Source organism: Diabrotica undecimpunctata, unplaced genomic scaffold, assembly GCF_040954645.1.
Source record: "Diabrotica undecimpunctata isolate CICGRU unplaced genomic scaffold, icDiaUnde3 ctg00001942.1, whole genome shotgun sequence".
Lineage (NCBI taxonomy): Eukaryota > Metazoa > Arthropoda > Insecta > Coleoptera > Chrysomelidae > Diabrotica > Diabrotica undecimpunctata.
The window spans coordinates 5,599-24,677 of NW_027312952.1; the positions used below are offsets into that span (position 1 = coordinate 5,599).

At 39.2% G+C, this 19,079-nt stretch overlaps 1 protein-coding gene across 1 annotated transcript; it reads left to right on the forward strand.

Moving 5' to 3' along the window:
* Positions 1–1,142: 1,142 nt before the first annotated feature.
* On the forward strand, positions 1,143–5,513 carry LOC140431766 (uncharacterized). Its single transcript, XM_072519648.1, has 5 exons — positions 1,143–1,287; positions 3,220–3,910; positions 3,974–4,049; positions 4,104–4,761; positions 5,110–5,513. Exons 1-5 carry the CDS (start codon positions 1,143–1,145, stop codon positions 5,511–5,513), a joined length of 1,974 nt encoding a protein of 657 aa, XP_072375749.1.
* The last annotated feature ends 13,566 nt before the right edge of the window (positions 5,514–19,079 follow it).

Consider the following 19,079-nt stretch of genomic DNA (forward strand, 5'->3'; position numbering starts at 1 on the left):
AATCCACAGGTTTTCAAACCTCAACATTGGACTACTGTTATTAAATCATCTTCAAGGAATTTTATTGTGCATAAAATGACCAGGGACAAGTTTTATTCGTTTGGACGGTTTGGACTCTTGCAGACATTAATCGCCGATTCAAAAGTAGATAATGAGGGCAAACCTCTTAAATTTAGAGGGATTGCTCATTTTAAGTACACAAAACAATCACAAGGATTTTCATTCCGAAATTCAAAGTGCATATAAATTTTTGTCTAATTTTTTTTTCACTTCCATCAATGAAAACAATTAGTAGCTTGCTCAACAGAATCCCTGTAGAGCCTGGTTTACATGAAGAGGTGTTTGACTTGTTTAAAGCTGAAATCAAGACGTTTAAAAATCCATTGGATTGCCACTGTACAGTGATATTTGATGAAATGGTAATTCAGGCACACATACAGCCCAATTTTGGTAAAGGCTGTATTTAAGGGTTTGAGAATTATGGATTTAAAACCACAGACAAAATTGCAAATCATGCTCAGGTAATCTTTGTGCTGGAAAATTAAGTTACTTGCTATGTAGTTATTAGTATTTTATATTTATATACATTTTCATAATGTTAAATACAATACGTTGAAACTTAAAGTTATTAGTGGGTAAATAACTTTTATTTCTGTTATTTTTTATTAATATTTATAATCTTGTATTAGGTTTTTATGCTACAAGGAATACGGAGGAAATGGAAGCAGCCTGTATATTATAACTTCTCAAATGGCGCTACAAAAACAATAGATCTTGTACACATTATTAAAATGATACGGAAATGTACTGAAATTGGTCTAAATGTTGTAGCCATTATTTGTGATCAAGGTAGTTACAATCGAGCTGCCATTAATTACCTGGTTAAAGATACTACTATCAAATATAGCAATGAATTACAGTATTTGGAAAAACCGAAAACATATTCTTCCAAGTATTTTGATCTAAAAAATAAAATCAAAGAATATTTTTTTGAAGTTGATGGCAGAAGAATTATTCCAATGTATGATGTCCCACATATTTTTAAAGAGCTGAGGAATAATTTATTAAAATATAATTAGCATTACACAAGTAACAATAAAGAGAAAGTAGCAACTTGGGACCACATATATACTGCCTATAAAATGGATCCTAGCAGCCTAATGTTAATACTCAAAATTACTGAGCCGCATGTTAATCCTGCTAAAATTAACAAAATGAAGGTTGCCAATTGCACTCCAGTTTTTAGCCACAGTGTTACACAGGCCATTAATGTATTAGCCATTACAGGTAATTAATAGTATAATAATTTCTGCGTAAATTAATTATGTGAAAATATAGGTACTTATTAGGTTATTGTAAAAAAATAGTCTTTAAGTCCAATTTTGTAGACACCCTGCTGTATTATTGAACATGTAATTACTCAGCACGTTTATTATGAAGCACACAGGTGAACATTTAAAATTGGACAAAAAAGCTGTTGAAATTGCGGAATTCTTGTCCTTTATAGACAGTTTATTCGACAGTTTAAGTGACAAGTCCTTTAAACTAAAAGCTGGGAAAACCTTTAGAAGTGCTGTGACAAAAAATTCACAGCATGTACATTTTTGGTAAGAAGGTTTAACTAAGCTGGAGACATTTCATTTTTGGAAACCTACCGAAAAAAAAAAAATCGGTTGCCTGTAAAGTCGGTTTTACGGGCGAAGATTTTACGTGACAACGTCTTTTTCTCGGTAGAATATTTATTGATATGAATATTATTAAATTGCACAATAGGAACAAGGAATTGAATGAAAATAAGAATTGCACAAATTTTAACTATAGAAATATATTTTGTTTACTAAAACATTGTACATGTAAACTTAAACTTAACTAATTTCTATTTGAGTGATTTTGTTGAGGATAGGACGATGATAGGAGAAATATGAAATGAAAGGAAGTGTTTCTGCTGTAATGTGTCTTGAACGCCAAGAACGCTCGAGAAAGACAGAGACACAAGCACGAAAGCACGCACCGATTCAACGCGCCTAATTCTCTAGTGCTGCGCGCGCAGAGGACCGATCATGTTTGAGTGGGAGAGAGACGCAAGGCATTCGCCGGTCCGGCGGGCCTCTCTCTCGTTCGGTGACTCACTGTAACTTGAGTCTGCGTCGACACCCCTCACAATTTAGATTTACATCATTTGCTTTGCGCATGAGCGGCCTCTTTCGCGGTTCGCGATTCAAATCTGACAGCTGGAATGCAGTTTTGGGTCTATGGTTTTGGTAGTGTTAAACAAATGTGATATTTTGTAAACATAACCACAAAATTTACATGTGCGTTGTCGTTGTGTGATTTATGTACATCCTTTAAAATCTAAAATCATAGTTGATTTTATTATATCAGAATCTTGACTGTATTTAATTGTGTGTATTGTGTTGTCTAAAAAAAGTAAAGGATAACAGTTATGGCCGTTACTTGTTCCTTATGCAATAAGAACTTTTCGCGTAAAGATGTGTTAAAATCACATGTTAAAAAGAAACATCCAGAGGAATATGAAAATGTTTATAAACAGAATTACTGTAACATATGTACCTTGTGGAATAAAGGGTTTGCAACACCGTACACTCTCAAGGAACATATTAGAAGTCTTCATCCAGATGATTTTAAGACATTATATCCAGAGATAAAATATGCTTTTCAATGTGCCCATTGCGGTAAAAATTTTAATTATCAACACCATTTGAGATCGCATGTAAAGCTACATACAGGTAACGAAACTGGTATGAGTATTGATAATAATACAATATCTCCAGTCACAATTATTGAAAAAGAAATGAACATTATTTGTGCTATGTGTAAAACATATAAATCAAGTTGTACCAGTGATATGTTAAATCACCTTACCAGTTGTCACAATATAAATATAGAGATGCAAGAATACACTTTTTCATCAGTAGCAGAATTCCAAGAATGGAGAAACAAGGTCGAGGAAGAATGCAACACACGGTTTCGCAAAAGAAAAACAAAGTCCAGTAAACATCATGTCATTATAAAATATATATGTAGTCGTTCTGGGGTATATAAACCAGCTGGTTAGAAAAAAAGACACTTAAAGCTGCAAGGTAGCAAGAAAATTAATGCATTTTGCCCTGCATCTATAAATTTAGTAATAGAGACAAGTGGTAAATATTTTTTTTTGTTTTCAAGGTATGTATATAATTTTGATCAATTTTTTTTTAGGGAGTTGTATTGCCAAATTTGTTAAAACCCATGTAGGACACAGATGTGAATTGGCACACATGTCATTGTCAATCCAAGAAAAAGAACAAATTGCAAAAAAGATTGCCCAAAAAATACCATTTAATAATATTTTGGATGAAATTAGAGATTCGGCGGTTAATTCAAATTTGAAAAGAATTCACTTAACTACCAGAAAAGATTTATTTAATATTGAACATGCTTACCAGCTTGCACATCCACCAACATGGCATAAAAATGATGCTATAAGTATAGAAGCTTGGGTAAATTCAATGAAAGAGAAGGGAGAATGTGTTCTTTTTTATAAGCCTCAAGGTGTTTTTTATGAAGACTATCCCCAGTTTAAAAATGAAGATTTTATTTTAATAGTAATGACACCATCGCAAATTGAAATTTTGAAAAAATTTGGGGGTAACATTATATGCTTAGATGGCACACATGGTACAAATAGCTATGATTTCGAACTTCATACAATTATGGTGGTTGATGAAATTCGAGAAGGCTTTCCCTGTGGTTTTCTAATTTCAAATCGTTCAGACCATGAAGTTTTGGTGTTATTTTTTTCTGAAATTCAGAAGCAAGCTGGAGTTATACAGTGTACAGCTTTTATGTCAGATATGGCAGAAACATATTTCAATGCATGGCTCCAAACAATGGGCGCACCAGAGAAGCGGTAAGTAGTTATATTAATATATGGCATTTTTATCTAAATGTGCTTTTTGTTTGATTATTTTAGGTTATATTGCACATGGCATGTAGATAAAGCTTGGAGGAAGAATATTAATTCGGAAATAATATCAAAAGAAGTTCGTGTATGTATTTAAACTTTGACTTATTATGTTTTATTTCATAATTTAACATTGCAGGCTCTTGTATATAAACAACTAAGAGTTCTTCTTCAAGAGAGAGATGAAAAGGCCTTTGAGAGGATGATCATTAAGTTTGTGCAGGATCAAAGCCAAAATTCCGAGATGTTTGAGTTTTTGCAATATTTTAAACAATATTCCAAAAATCCACAAGTTTGGGCATATTGCTATAGGAAACATGTTGGAATAAACACAAACATGCGCTTGGAGAGACTTCACAGAGCTTTAAAATATGAGTACCTTAATGGAAAGAAGGTAAAGAGACTAGATAAGTCTATACTGGCCATTATGAGATTAGTCCGGGATAAATTGTTCCAAAAAATTATTTCTGAGCATAAAGGCAAGCTCTGTACAACCATTTCGAATATCAGAGTAAGACACAATGAGTCAGTTAACATAGATGAAAACTTAATCATCAGAACAGGCAATACTTTCACTGTTCCTTCAATGAGTTCCACAGAACTCTATTATATACAAAGGGATGTTGAAAGTTGTTTGTGCACACTAAAATGTGAAGATTGTGGCATTTGCATTCACGAATTTTATTGTACTTGTATGGACTCAAGTATCAAATTGAATATGTGTAAACACATACATGCAGTTGCACAATCATTAAAAAGAGTAGACGTGTCACAGGAAATTAATCTTAGCCCTGAAGGTAAGGAACTTCATTTTTAAGTTTTTTGAAATATGTAAGATTTATAAAATATGAGAACTATTCACAATTCATAATTTTACAGTTTGGCATTACAAAATGGGGTCGTCAGTAATAACAGTTGTTGTTTATAAGATTTTCTACTGATTGGAATGAGGGACTTTGATAGTTGTTTGCAGTTTGAATAATTTTAAAATTTGGTTAAAAAAACTGTCATTTTCTATATAATAATAGGCTGTATAACAAGTCATGGATAAAAGTCTTTTTATAATGCATGCTAAATATTTTGTTGTAATTTTAAGAATTGCGGTAGGTGTTATAAGAAGGTAAAAAACTACTTTTTGCTTTTAGAGGATAATAATTTGAGTATTGATAGCAATGCAGCTCCTGAAGTTGTCACTATTCTCAATGAAATAAGCAAAAAAAAGGAAGCATCAGAACAGACCAATCTAAAGAAAAGACAAGATGTCTTAATAGAAAAACTCACCACTCTTATTAGAAGTACAGAATCCATTGAAGAAATAGAATCTCTTGAAACAATCGCCTTATCAATGACTCCCACTATGGCAGCTGTCAGAGAGAGTTTAACAAATAATGATAAAACTTTGGTTGTGAAAAGTGTCTCTAAGGGAAACATAGTACCACAAAGAAGACTGTTTTCCACAAAAAAGAAAAGAAGCAAAACAAATAAAATCAATGTTGTAATACCACAACAGAAAGAAAGTGATGAAATTGCTATGAATCTGTTAATCTAATATAGTAACTATAATTAACAAGGATACATCTTCAGTAACTCATTCCATTGTGTTTGTAGTCTTCCCACTGATAATCTTCCTATTGGGGAACTGTCTATTGAAGTCTTTACTACTCTATTTGTAGTCAGTTGGCTTATGTGGTTGTTCCATTCTTTTCTTATGTCTTTCCCAGTTATTAATGTTGTCCACCTTGCACCTCAGTTGTATATCTGCACTTTTAGCTCTATCCCATAGTATCTTACCATCGATTTTTCATCTCTGCTGTTTCTTTTTGTCCTGTCTGTATCAGGTTGTGATTCTGCCATATATGTCATTATTGGTCTGATGACTGTTTTGTAAATTCTGCCTCTCACTTCTTTTCTGATATTTTTATTTCTCCATATTGTCTCATTCAGGCAATCTGTGGCTCTGTTTGCTTTATTCATTTGACCTTCTGCTTCTGTTTTGAGCTTTCTGTGGCTAGATAATGTGATGATATTTAAATATCATATATATGATTAGTAAATCCTATGAATCACAAAAAAAATGTTTTAACTGTCCCACTAAATATATTAGAACAACTTATTTTGTGATCTATAGGACTTTTTCAAATCAGTGGGTCTAATAAGGGGGGGGGGGGTTTAAATGGGGTAGTGATGCGCATTATAAGGTGTTGCCATAACACCTCTAGCCTCTCCTACTCAATTCCTATCCTCACCTCCAAGAAGTGTGATCTTGATCACACGGGTGAACCCCGGTAAACCTGAGCAACCCTACTGGAGATTGGGTAACCAACCCCAATGGAAGGTAGGGTCAGGGCAGACGAGGAAGGGACAAACGAAAGCTTGTTCAGAAGTTAAAGCCAGCAACCCTGGCATTGGACTTGGGTGCAATAGGCTGATAACCTACTCAGCTATCAATTATGAATGCTACAAACAATGAACAAACTGGAGAACCGTTATAAAAAAAAGTTAAAGTGTTGTTTATCCTACAAAATATTTTCAAAAGAATACTATGGTGTGGAAATGGATAAATTTGTGTACATCTGTTTTAATAAAATTTTAAGAAGTCAAAGTGTGTGTTTTTATTTCACCTTAAACAAAAGCTTTATCGTGTTCCTGTACAAAATGGGGTAGGTACTTTGTAAGTTCATGTCATTTTTAAGTTCTGTAGATAGTACTGTCGACAGATCTGCCACGTCTCCAGCTCGAAACTGACGACTACGCAATCAGATCTGCGCATTCTCACCTCTTGGCCTTCTGATTGGTCCCTGAATTTATCCTATTTTCTAATTGGTGAGTTACGGGCCCCGCCCCTTTTTAACACTCACCAAGGTGACGAAAATGGGATAAAAGACGGTGCACCATTTCGGAAGGCCTATTCGGTTTGAGTCTGACTACTAGCTAAGACCTCTGGTTGGGGAATACCTTACCACGTTAAATCAACTAGTTTCTCTTATACTCCTACCACTGGAAGGGAATTAGACTTCCCTTCTGCATCACTGTTCCTGTTGGTAATAGTTAATATTCTTCTGAATATTATTTGGTTATTTTATTCTTTTCTTTACAGCTATATATTCCATGTTATTGTGTTTTATACTGTATATCTCGTTTTACCTATTCTATTACTTTTCAGGATACTTTGATACTTGTATTTGTGCCTTTACGATTATTATTATTATTTACTGATATTTACTACTTGTTTGTGTATAATTGTTTGTTGCAACTTCGTTGCCACCGATATTTAATATATTGCCATTTCCTTTTTACAGTCTATCATTTTATTAACCTTATTTCTCTTACAGCTTATTATCTCATCTTAGTTGTACTTATATATATTTGTGCGTATATTTAATGATAACTAACAGTTACTCTTTCTTCCAGAACACCCATTTAAATTTACTTACAATTTCACATATTTACTATTTTATGTTTACGTCTATTATTTCCCATATTCTGACCCTTTTGTTTTAGGTACCTCTCAGGTCCTCTCACGCGGCGTGCTTGAGGTTAGTTCGCGCTTTCTGCTCTGCCTTATCAGCTTAGCAACAAGCACGTCCTCAACAAGCTTGAATAGCGAGTCAGATACCATTTTATACGGTTATTAAGACGGTCCCCGAGATACTCCTATCTCCGAGATTCAAACTATAAATAACTCGTATTATAAGTGGCTGACTCCGTGCAAGCACGAGGCGTGCATCCATCCACATAGCTTGGTCGCACACGTCGTCCAGAGAAGACCATTGATATACACTCAGTATAGGGAAATCCGTGGCGAACTGACCCCGACGCGTCGACTTTTAATAAATAAAGAAAACCGTCTTCTGATTTTCTTGTTCTTCCTTTTCCCTCTGTTTACCATTTTGTTTTAGTTAACATGGACTCTCAGAGACTTCTCCGATTGTCTGCCTCAGCGGACAGAGCGACTGGTGGTGATCCACAGCCTCCCGTGGATCAACCTCAGCGACATGGCGCCCAACTAACGGGGACAACTGATTCCCAAACACCCACGCCGACAGAGCTGCCGACGCTACTAGCAGCCCTGATGCAAGCCGTAACCGCGCTCACGGTAGCGCAAACGACAAAAAGCGAACCCGATACCACTCCACCAACACCGACAACACCACAGCCCAGATGGAGACCGACTTTGCAAAAATTCTCAGGCGGAGAGACAGAGAGCCCAGAAGAATTCAGAGAAGCAGCTACAGACCACTTACAAAACATGGGACTAGACGAGAAGCATTGGAGAGCATACATCCTCGAAGAAGGACTGACCGGTGATGCAGCCACGTGGGCCGTAGACCATGCGAACCTTAGACTCGATCACGGTACGTTTTTCACCCGTCTGATTGATCATTTCAGTCATTCTTCACAGATAACAAAGTTACTAGCCAAGCTGTATGGTCAATGGCAGAAGAAAGAGACAGCAGCCGAATTCATCTCGAAGAAGATGGCCCTGTTCCGAAGAGTAGCCCCAGAAGTCTCCGAAGAAAAACGATGCCGCATTATTGTCGACCAACTCAAGCCAGAAATCCGTAAACACATGCGGATAGCAACCCCTAGGACGGAAGAAGACCTCAGACGTGCCGCAGACGAGCTACTCGACCACCGTCTAGCCGCCAACACATCCACCACCCAGACGTCGAACCGATCCGACAATCCACCACGAGGCCACCAAACCCCGAGATCATCAGAAACAATCGACGACTGGCGGAACCGAGGCCCCAGCAACCGCCAACAGAACCGTCCAGTGCCCAGACCCCGTACTACCCAAGACCAGAACCAGGGAAACGACAACAGGGGCACACTCAACTAAGGACCTCAACCGAAGTAGTGCCCCAGCTGAACCCGATGGAACACAAACCTACCTCAGCTCATCTCCCGAAGATTTCCGCAGAAATCAACAGCAGACGGATCAGCGCACTAGTCGACACTGGTGCATCGGCAAGTTTTGTCAGCGTCAACCTGGTCCAGAGGGAAGAGATACGAGGCAGTCCATCAACAGTCCGGCTGGCGTGCGAAGGCCACACGTCCCGTAGTCTAGGGACAACAGAGGTGGACATCCGGTTCACTAACAGCTTCAAGTCCAGAGTCAAATGCATCGTAGTCGAGCAACTCCACCACGACCTAGTGTTGGGCATGCCGTGGCTCAAACAAGAGGAAGTCCTGGTAGACATACCCCGAAAGTGTCTGCACGCTGGGATCCAGAGCCGCCGAACGCTATACTGGGAGTCTCCGAAGACAACGAAAAGCAGCACCCTGACTCAGAAGCTCCAACCGGACCAAGCTCCAGAATTCGCCTTCCGCACCATCGAGCAGACGATCCAAGACTACAGCGACGTCTTCGATGATAGAATCCGCCAGCCGACAACGAAAGCCGTGACCATGCGGATCGACCTGACTGACGACAGACCCGTAAACGTCAGACCCTACAAATACTCGCAAGAGAAGAAGCGGATAATGTTCCAAGAGGTCCAGGAAATGTTATCCGCTGGGGTGATCCGACCTAGTAAAAGCCCCTACAACAGCCCCGTCGTCATCGTGACCAAGAAGGATGGCACGCCAAGGTTCTGCGTCGATTATCGAAAAATCAACGGCATCACCGTGGACGAAGTGTCAAACATGCCTCCAATCCATGACAGCATCAAGGAACTGGGCACGGCCACAATCTTTTCCATCCTCGACTTGAAGAGTGGATTTTGGCAGATACCACTCGATGAAGACTCCAAACCGAAGACAGCATTCAGCCTTCCAGATGGGTCAGCCTTCGAGTTCACGGTGATGCCCTTCGGATTGAAGAACGGTCCCGCAGCCTTCCAAAAACTGGTCACGACGGTCCTAGCCGGTTACATCGACGTCTTCGTAAAGGTGTACATGGACGACATCATAATCTTCTCCAACAACTGGGAAGAACACCAACGCCACCTACAGCTGGTCCTGGAGAGGTTGCGAACCCATGGCCTGTGGGTTTCGCTGAAAAAATGCAAGTTCGCAGCCGACGAGCTTGAATACCTGGGCCACAAGATTACGTCCGACAACACCCAACCACTGCACAAACATTGTGAAAAGATCCGAGGTTTCACAACACCACGAACCTTGAAACAAGCCAGAAGTTTCATAGGTACAGCAAGCTGGTTACGTGACTTCATCCCAGATTTCGCCACGATGGTCACCCCATTAACCGACCTGACAGCCGGTAACAGAAAATTCAAATGGAACGAACAAGCCGAAGAGGCATTCACACGAATTAAAACAGCCATCTCCGGAAACTTGGAACTAAAACGGCCAGATGCCAGCCAACCGTTCAGTATACAGACAGATGCGTCTGACATCGGAATGGGAGCGGTATTGTTCCAAGGACCAGCAGATAACAGAAGAATTGTGGCCTACAGCTCAACCAAACTGAGACCAGCAGAGCGTAGGTACCACATTAATGAAAAAGAGTGCCTCGCAGTGGTTTGGGCGTTGAAGAAGTTCAAACATTTCCTCCAGGACCAGAAGTTCACTCTATTCACCGATAGCAGAGCCCTCCTATGGTTAGACCGTTACAAGTCAGATAAAGCCAAGCTGTCCCGATGGGCCCTCCTATAGCAAGAGTTTAACTTTGATGTCGTCCACATACCAGGAAAAGACAACGAGCTACCAGACCACCTATCCCGCAACCCAGTCCAAGACGAGCCACCACACCACGACGCCGATGCCGAAGTGGAACGACTCGCCTGGACCCAGACTACCGAACGTCAAGAAGACGACTTCCCCCTGCTGTGCCTCCTGGATGACGACGAGGAAGGAGCAGCGCATCCCATCCTCGACGACCTGTCAGATATGCCGCTGCAGACCAGGATCCAGAGAGACCATCAAGTCCACCCCGGAATGAAGAGGTTCGTCAAACGATGGCATCGAATTTCCCGACGAGGACCTCGAGATGACGTAGAAAGAAGCCTCATCGAAGAATTCACCGTCGAGAACGAGGCCGCCTTCTACAAAGACCAAGAGAACCTCCGACTTCTAGTTCCCCCCGGTTTCCGCCCGGAAATCCTACAGACGTACCACGACAGCGACGAGGCAAACCACCCCGGCCAAGAGGAAACCACTCGAGCCATCAGGGAGGTTTACTACTGGCCCACAATGTCAAAAGATGTCGTCAAATACGTCAAGTCATGTCTAACCTGTGCCACCACTAAAGCAGCCCAGAGACAACCGAAAGCCCCCATCATCCCACGAAATCCAACCGCCCCATGGGAACGAGTGTCATTCGACGTCCTCGGACCTTACCCTGTAGCCAGAGGCACGAAGAATAGATATATCCTGTTAGCCACCGACTGCCTAAGCAACTGGCTAGAATACAGATGTACTCCCGTCGCAAAAAGCAAACAAATAATAAACTTCCTACAAGAAGAAGTTTGCAATAGATGGGGCAGACCTTCGACAATTATCACGGACAACGCCGTCCAATTCCGAACCGATGCCTGGGAACGGTTCCTAAGAAAACATAACATCGAAGGTGAGAAGAGCCCCATCTACCACCAGAGAACAAATCCAGTCGAGCGACGGGTTCAAGAATTGAAGAAAGGTCTGAGGGCAAGAGTGACCTCGAACGAAGACCCACGCTGGGACACATACGTAGCAGACATAGTATTCAGCCTCCGCACACGGAAAAATAACTCCACGGACCAGACACCAGCAGAGTTACTCCTTGGATACCGCCCGAGACGATCCCAAGAAACCGAGCACGAAGTCCGACAGCAAGAGACCAGAGAGCAGCGAGTAAACCGTGCAGTCCAGAGAGCGACAATCTACGCAAGAAATCTATTCCCAGACAACCCTGATGTCCGCCAACCTCGTACATACCTCCCAGGAGAGCAAGTGCTGGTCCGAAACCATCTGAAAGGCAACTTTGGACAAACATGGACCGGACCACACACCGTTCTACGAGCAGCCGGAGACCACACGTACGAGGTACATAGGGACCAAGACGTTGATCGCCTCATCCATGTGGATGACATCCGACCAGCACCGCCACCTCGAGACATTGCCAACGAGCCAGCCAACTACGCAGCAGACGAAGCAGACGTCCAAGCTTAGTGCAGTGTTTCACCCCTAAAGACAATTTTCTACACTTACTAAAAATTTTTTTTTTTATCTATATAATTTTTTCTCGCTAATTCATATATTCTTGTACACCTTCCTAGACTAAGACAATAAAGGAGACTTACTCCACACGCTTTCGAAGTCAGGAAGGTTTTTCTAACTTTTTTCTAACTTTTTTTCACTACACTTACTAATTGTGAATAAAAATTTTTTGTTGTATTTTCCCTAAGAAAATAAATAAAAAGTATCCCCAGCCAGCCGGTCTCGAAAGGGGGGGGGATGTCGACAGATCTGCCACGTCTCCAGCTCGAAACTGACGACTACGCAATCAGATCTGCGCATTCTCACCTCTTGGCCTTCTGATTGGTCCCCTGAATTTATCCTATTTTCTAATTGGTGAGTTACGGGCCCCGCCCCTTTTTAACACTCACCAAGGTGACGAAAATGGGATAAAAGACGGTGCACCATTTCGGAAGGCCTATTCGGTTTGAGTCTGACTACTAGCTAAGAGCTCTGGTTGGGGAATACCTTACCACGTTAAATCAACTAGTTTCTCTTATACTCCTACCACTGGAAGGGAATTAGACTTCCCTTCTGCATCACTGTTCCTGTTGGTAATAGTTAATATTCTTCTGAATATTATTTGGTTATTTTATTCTTTTCTTTACAGCTATATATTCCATGTTATTGTGCTTTATACTGTATATCTCGTTTACCTATTCTATTACTTTTCAGGATACTTTGATACTTGTATTTGTGCCTTTACGATTATTATTATTATTTACTGATATTTACTACTTGTTTGTGTATAATTGTTTGTTGCAACTTCGTTGCCACCGATATTTAATATATTGCCATTTCCTTTTTACAGTCTATCATTTTATTAACCTTATTTCTCTTACAGCTTATTATCTCATCTTAGTTGTACTTATATATATTTGTGCGTATATTTAATGATAACTAACAGTTACACGCGCTATCTCAGAGTCATTTAAATTTACTTACAATTTCACATATTTACTATTTTATGTTTACGTCTATTATTTCCCATATTCTGACCCTTTTGTTTTAGGTACCTCTCAGGTCCTCTCACGCGGCGTGCTTGAGGTTAGTTCGCGCTTTCTGCTCTGCCTTATCAGCTTAGCAACAAGCACGTCCTCAACAAGCTTGAATAGCGAGTCAGATACCATTTTATACGGTTATTAAGACGGTCCCCGAGATACTCCTATCTCCGAGATTCAAACTATAAATAACTCGTATTATAAGTGGCTGACTCCGTGCAAGCACGAGGCGTGCATCCATCCACATAGCTTGGTCGCACACGTCGTCCAGAGAAGACCATTGATATACACTCAGTATAGGGAAATCCGTGGCGAACTGACCCCGACGCGTCGACTTTTAATAAATAAAGAAAACCGTCTTCTGATTTTCTTGTTCTTCCTTTTCCCTCTGTTTACCATTTTGTTTTAGTTAACATGGACTCTCAGAGACTTCTCCGATCGTCTGCCTCAGCGGACAGAGCGACTGGTGGTGATCCACAGCCTCCCGTGGATCAACCTCAGCGACAGTACCTTCTTTTTTTTTTAATGAAATCAGACTCTTTTATTTGAAATATTTTAAGCGTATTTTTCTATTCCCTTTACAGTAACATCACTCTGAGCTATCAGATTGTTCATAGTAAGGACCTTATTTATTTTTTTAACTACTACTCTTTTTGCCCTAATAGGTAGGTATACATATATTTTTTGTTTTCTTTGTTGAATTAAACTTTTAATTTACTTCTAATGAAGTATATAATCAGCAACAGGGAATGCAATTCGAAATTAGAAAATGGACCATATTGTATCACTATTTTGAAAATATGAGTTGAGCAATTGTTGAAAGTATCAACAGTAATATTGCTGTTTTGTTTGTTAATTTTAAAAGACCAGGTCCTGTTTCACCAACAACTAATAAATCAATGAATAGTTGTTATTTTTCGAATAAAATTTATTAGACGTTTATATTTTTATTTTGTTTCAATATAATTTTGATAATTTAAAGTTAAACTGACGAAATTTCTTTGTTATAGATATTTAAAGCGAAATTAACTTGCCAATTTATTTGAAGAGCTAATATTTATTAGATAAATAAGTCATATTTGACGTTAGTAAAATGGAGATATGTTAGTTTATTGGTCGAATAACTTTATTCATAGAATAAACTTTTATTTATCGTTGGTGAAACCGGACCCGTGTACCAAACTAATTTAAATATACAGCATATCAAAGAAAATTTAAGTGACTTATTACAAAATTTCTTAAAGATCTGAAAAATATCTTAAAAAAAGATTAATATACAATGTAAATGGTGCTCAATATTAATGTAAACATTTTCAATTTTGGAATAATGTAACATGTTCAGTTCTTTTAATTGAAATATTTGTATTTTCTGTTGTTAGTTCAATGTACCTATACAAGTTGAAGTAAAATTACAATTGTAAGTAAATAAACCAATTACTTTGGACTTATGGTTTAATAAAGTATGGACTTTGGTCTTTAACATTAAATCACCTTATTGAGAAAAACCAAAGATATACTTACTGAAGCAAAAAACATCGTATTATTTTGCAAAATCTATTTAATGATGACTATTTCAAACCAAAACGTCCACAAATACCAGAGTTATTGTAATGGTAATAAAATCGCGTTTAAAAAATGCATGCATTTTATAGGAACTATAAAACGATAAAATTTTTGCAACAAACATTTTTGGCAAAAGTCGATTATTTTTAAAATATTGATATAAATAAGGTAATCCAATATCATTTAGAATCTTTCGATTTTCGATATTAATTTTGTGGTTATGTTAATTATGTTTATGTTTACAACAGTACAATTTAGAACAGTGTTTATAACTAGATGCCAGCTGTCAGATTTGAATCGCGAACCGCGAAAGAGGCCGCACATGCGCAAAGCAAATGATGTAAATCTAAATTGTGAGGGGTGTCGACGCAGACTCAAGTCTCACTGTAACAGACGTGAGCGGGCGTTACACTTTTTCATGAATGACTCCGAGCCACAACCTAATTTAAGACGTTGTCACGTCAAAAAATGTTTAGGACACCTAACTTAATAAATCTGTTAAGGAATGTCAAAAATTTTAAACAGCTTTTGACCATTCTTACAGATTTAGGTTTTAAGCACATTATGCCACGAACCTTCCCAATTGAAATTTTTTTTGGAAAAATTAGACAACGAGGATCCAGAAATATAAACCCCAGTCCGAAAGATTTTTCCAACTATTATAGAAGCTTGATGGTCAATAGCTTAACATCATACCATTCTGTTGGGTCAAATTGTGAAGATGATAATTCAAAAATTTTATTAACCCTTCAACGATTTATTACCCAGGTAAACATTTTGAATTTAAAACTTTTACCCCAAAACATTTAAAATATATAGTCTATTATTTTTATTTATTCAAAATCTTAGCAAGCAAAAAAAATTGTCAATTAAATAATTCCCTCTATTTTTTTAGGGTCTGTCTGAATTCGAGCCTGCAACACAGGAATATTGTGTAGTACCTGAAAATTTAATTCCTTCAACAAAAGCTATTGAAGCTAGAGTATTACGCTATGTTTAGTAGTTCGACTCAAGCGGTCGAACGGTGAAGACGTGCTTTGGTGGGAGCAACTGACCTGCAGTCAACGGAGCTTATCAGCTCCCGGTGCATAAGACACCGTGCGTGGCGCAGGCACTTGTTTTTTATTAAAGCGAAGAGCGGGTGCGAGGCTGTTTCTAGTTAAACCGTCGAGGAGCTGTTTTATAGGCTCATCGCTGAGGCTTTTAATAGCTTCGCGTTTGCGAAATATACGGGTTAACCTCAGTGTGTCGTCAGGGATGACACTGTAAGGCTTTGACATTTGACAAAGTCGGACAGCAACGGCCCCTGCTCCTGAGGTGAAAGAAACGGCAAGTGAAACCCTCTCTGAGAAATCAGGGAGTGAACATCCGTGAGGTAGCTGGGACGACACCCAGGAAAACCGTCAGGCAGCGGCCGGGCGGGAAGATAAAAACAGAGTCTGCTGAGTAGAAAAATTTTGAATTTTATGAACTTTTTGTTCACTGCCTTCCGGCATTATGTGCGATATCCTCCCCCTAAAAGAAAATGTGAACCTATGGGTGTTAAAATTGGAGACCATCCACTGTACAGCTTGCATTTTGCTGATGACCAAGTAATACTTGCAGAAGATCAAGATGATATCCACTACATGTTACGAAAAATAGATAACGAATATACTAAGTGGGGCTTATCAATTAATCCATCAAAAACAGAGTACGTAGTAGTGCGAGGTGAAGGAAAGCACTTAGAACTAGGAAGCAAACAAATTCAAAATACTGATAGCTATAAATATCTCGGTGTAAACATTACAAACAATGGTCGGAATACAAAAGAAATAGCTACTAGAATTGGTCAAGGAAATTCAGCAATACGTCAACTGAATAGTATACTTTGGAACAACCACCTCACCCGAAACACAAAAATTAGGATATACATCATAGAAAGCATTGCTACATATGGTTCAGAGCTTTGGGTAACAAATAAAAATGACGCATCCAAAATAAAAGCAATGGAAATGAATTATTGGAGAAGATGTTGCCAACTCACTAGAAGAGATAGAGTAAGGAATACTGAAATCAGAGAGCGTACGGGCATAGACATTGACGTCCTGGAAACTATAGAATGCAAAAGGCTGAAATGGTATGGCCATGTAGAAAAGATGAATGATCAACGATGGCCAAAGAGAATGTTACAGTGGATCCTCACCCAACCGCAGGAAAAAGGGAAGACCAAGAAGATCGTGGAGACAAGAAGTAAAAGGTGCAATGGAAGATAGGGGTCTACAAGTAGATGACTGGAATGATCGCAAGCGTTGGAAGCTAGGTTGCGAGAAACGGCGGCAGCTGTAATAAACTCGTTATATATTATATATATATATCCCCCTAATTGTGATGTCACGCAGGTAACATCACACGAAGAAGAAGAAGACGATAAAGTCAGTATATCATCCACCCCTTCTGTTGCCAGCTCGGTAGAGAATTATAAGACTTTTATTAAAAACTTAACTAACCTAACCGTGGAGGATTCCCCTGCCTATACGGCAGATGACAAATGCTCATTTACTCTGGAGACAGAGGAAGAAAAAAGTGAAGAATCAGATGACAGCAAGCATGGAAGTCATCTTCACCGAGGAAGTGGAGACAGCGAAGCAAAAGAAAAGGCAAAGACCCCAAGACCTCTCCGACGAGGAAGAGGACTTAAAAAGAGCCGGAGAAATGGCAGAAAAGAAAAAAGAAAAGGAGAGCCACCGAATTAAGCAAGTCAGTCAATTCACTGACTGAGCAAATAAAATTGCTCAAAGAAGAAAGCCGTATCCGAGAGGAAAAGGCAAATAAACAAATACAAGACCTTCTAGCTCAGATGACTAAGCTAAGAAAGGAAAATAAAGAAAAAGACAAAGAAATACAAAACTTGGTCAACCACATTATGTCGTTGACAGCTACGAAGACAACTAAGGAACCCGAAGTAATGGACATCGACCTCAGGAAGGTAAGCGAAGACCCAGTCCAAAGCCAAACTCTATCTACACCTCCCCCCACTAAACCATCCGGAAGCAAAGGCAAGCCCCAGAAGCCGAAGGAAAAAGGGAAGAAACAGAAAAAGAATCTGCAGACTGGACAAAAGTCCAGACAAAGAAGGATAAACGAGGCGCCACTACTGAGAAATCCAGTAACAGTAGTGCGACAACAAAAATGAGCGTTGCGAAAAGCAAACGCAGATAATAAACCAACGAAAAGAATAGGAACTCACAAAGGTTGCGAAAGACATCCAAAAACGTAGTAAGCAAAGAAAAGCCCAAAATAACTTAGAGGACGAAAAAACCCGAGTTGAAAAAGAAACCATCGCTAATGACTCTCCGTAAACAAGCGGTGCCAACGTGACAAAACCTAAGCCACCTACGATAATCCTAAAAACTGTCGCAGAACACCAAAATATAATACAGAGAGCAGCCAAAAAAGGAATTATCTCAATCAACAAATTTGCCCTGAGTTCTCCATTGTTGAACATAGGCCTCCTCTAGACTTGCTACCGATGCCAGCTCCAAAACGGAAACGACCACCAGACAAAAAGGAAGATTTAGGAATATTAGCATAGAGCTCGAAAACCTAATCAAGGAAAAAAAACAGCAAAAGAAGAAGAGCATACCGCACAAGAACAAGAGAAGACAGGATTGCAAATGAGCTAGAAAGGAAAGTTAAAAGACAACTCCAAAATCACAGAAATGAAAGCTGGGACACCTATATCCAAGAGCTAAATCCAAATAAATCTGCTTTCTGGAAACTATCAAAAATCCTCCGAAAAGATAAAAAACCCATTCCTCCACTACACAGAGAAAATGGCATTGTCCACACGGAAGTAGACAAAGCTGAAGTCATGAAGGATGAATTAGAAAGGGCCTGCAGAAACAATCAACACCCTAACGATGATCTTGACTTCACCGAAGAGGAAGAAAGAACAGCCAGAAGAATCAAAAGAAGAAAGGACAGAATAGGCATAATGCATACATCTCCTGAAGAAATTAAACAACTATTAAAGTTGACAAATGCCAAAAAAGCCCCTGGACCAGATAATATCACTAACAGAGCGCTGAAAAATCTACCAGCAAAAGCTATTGCTTATATCACCAACATAATAAACAATATGCTTAAACTAAGATATTTTCCACAGATGGAAGGAAGCACACGTTATCATGATAGTTAACTCAGGGAAAAATGGCACTTTTCCCCAAACTTACAGACCCATTAGTCTACTATCATCGATAAGTAAAATAGCGGAAAGGGTTATTCTAAAAAGGCTCAACGAAGAATCTCAAGCCCTATGCACCATTCCAGAAGCTCAATTCGGGTTCAGAAGCGAACATTCCTGTGAACTACAGGACTCTGAGATAGCGCGT

What these genes read in the sequence shown, in the direction of transcription:
- LOC140431766 (XM_072519648.1), top strand. Translation starts at nt 1,143, where the DNA reads ATGGATCCTAGCAGCCTAATGTTAATACTCAAAATTACTGAGCCGCAT. An exon ending in ATGGGCGCACCAGAGAAGCG is followed by an intron (nt 3,911 to 3,973) that starts GTAAGTAGTTAT and finishes TGATTATTTTAG; the next exon opens with GTTATATTGCACATGGCATG. An exon ending in AATTAATCTTAGCCCTGAAG is followed by an intron (nt 4,762 to 5,109) that starts GTAAGGAACTTC and finishes TTTTGCTTTTAG; the next exon opens with AGGATAATAATTTGAGTATT.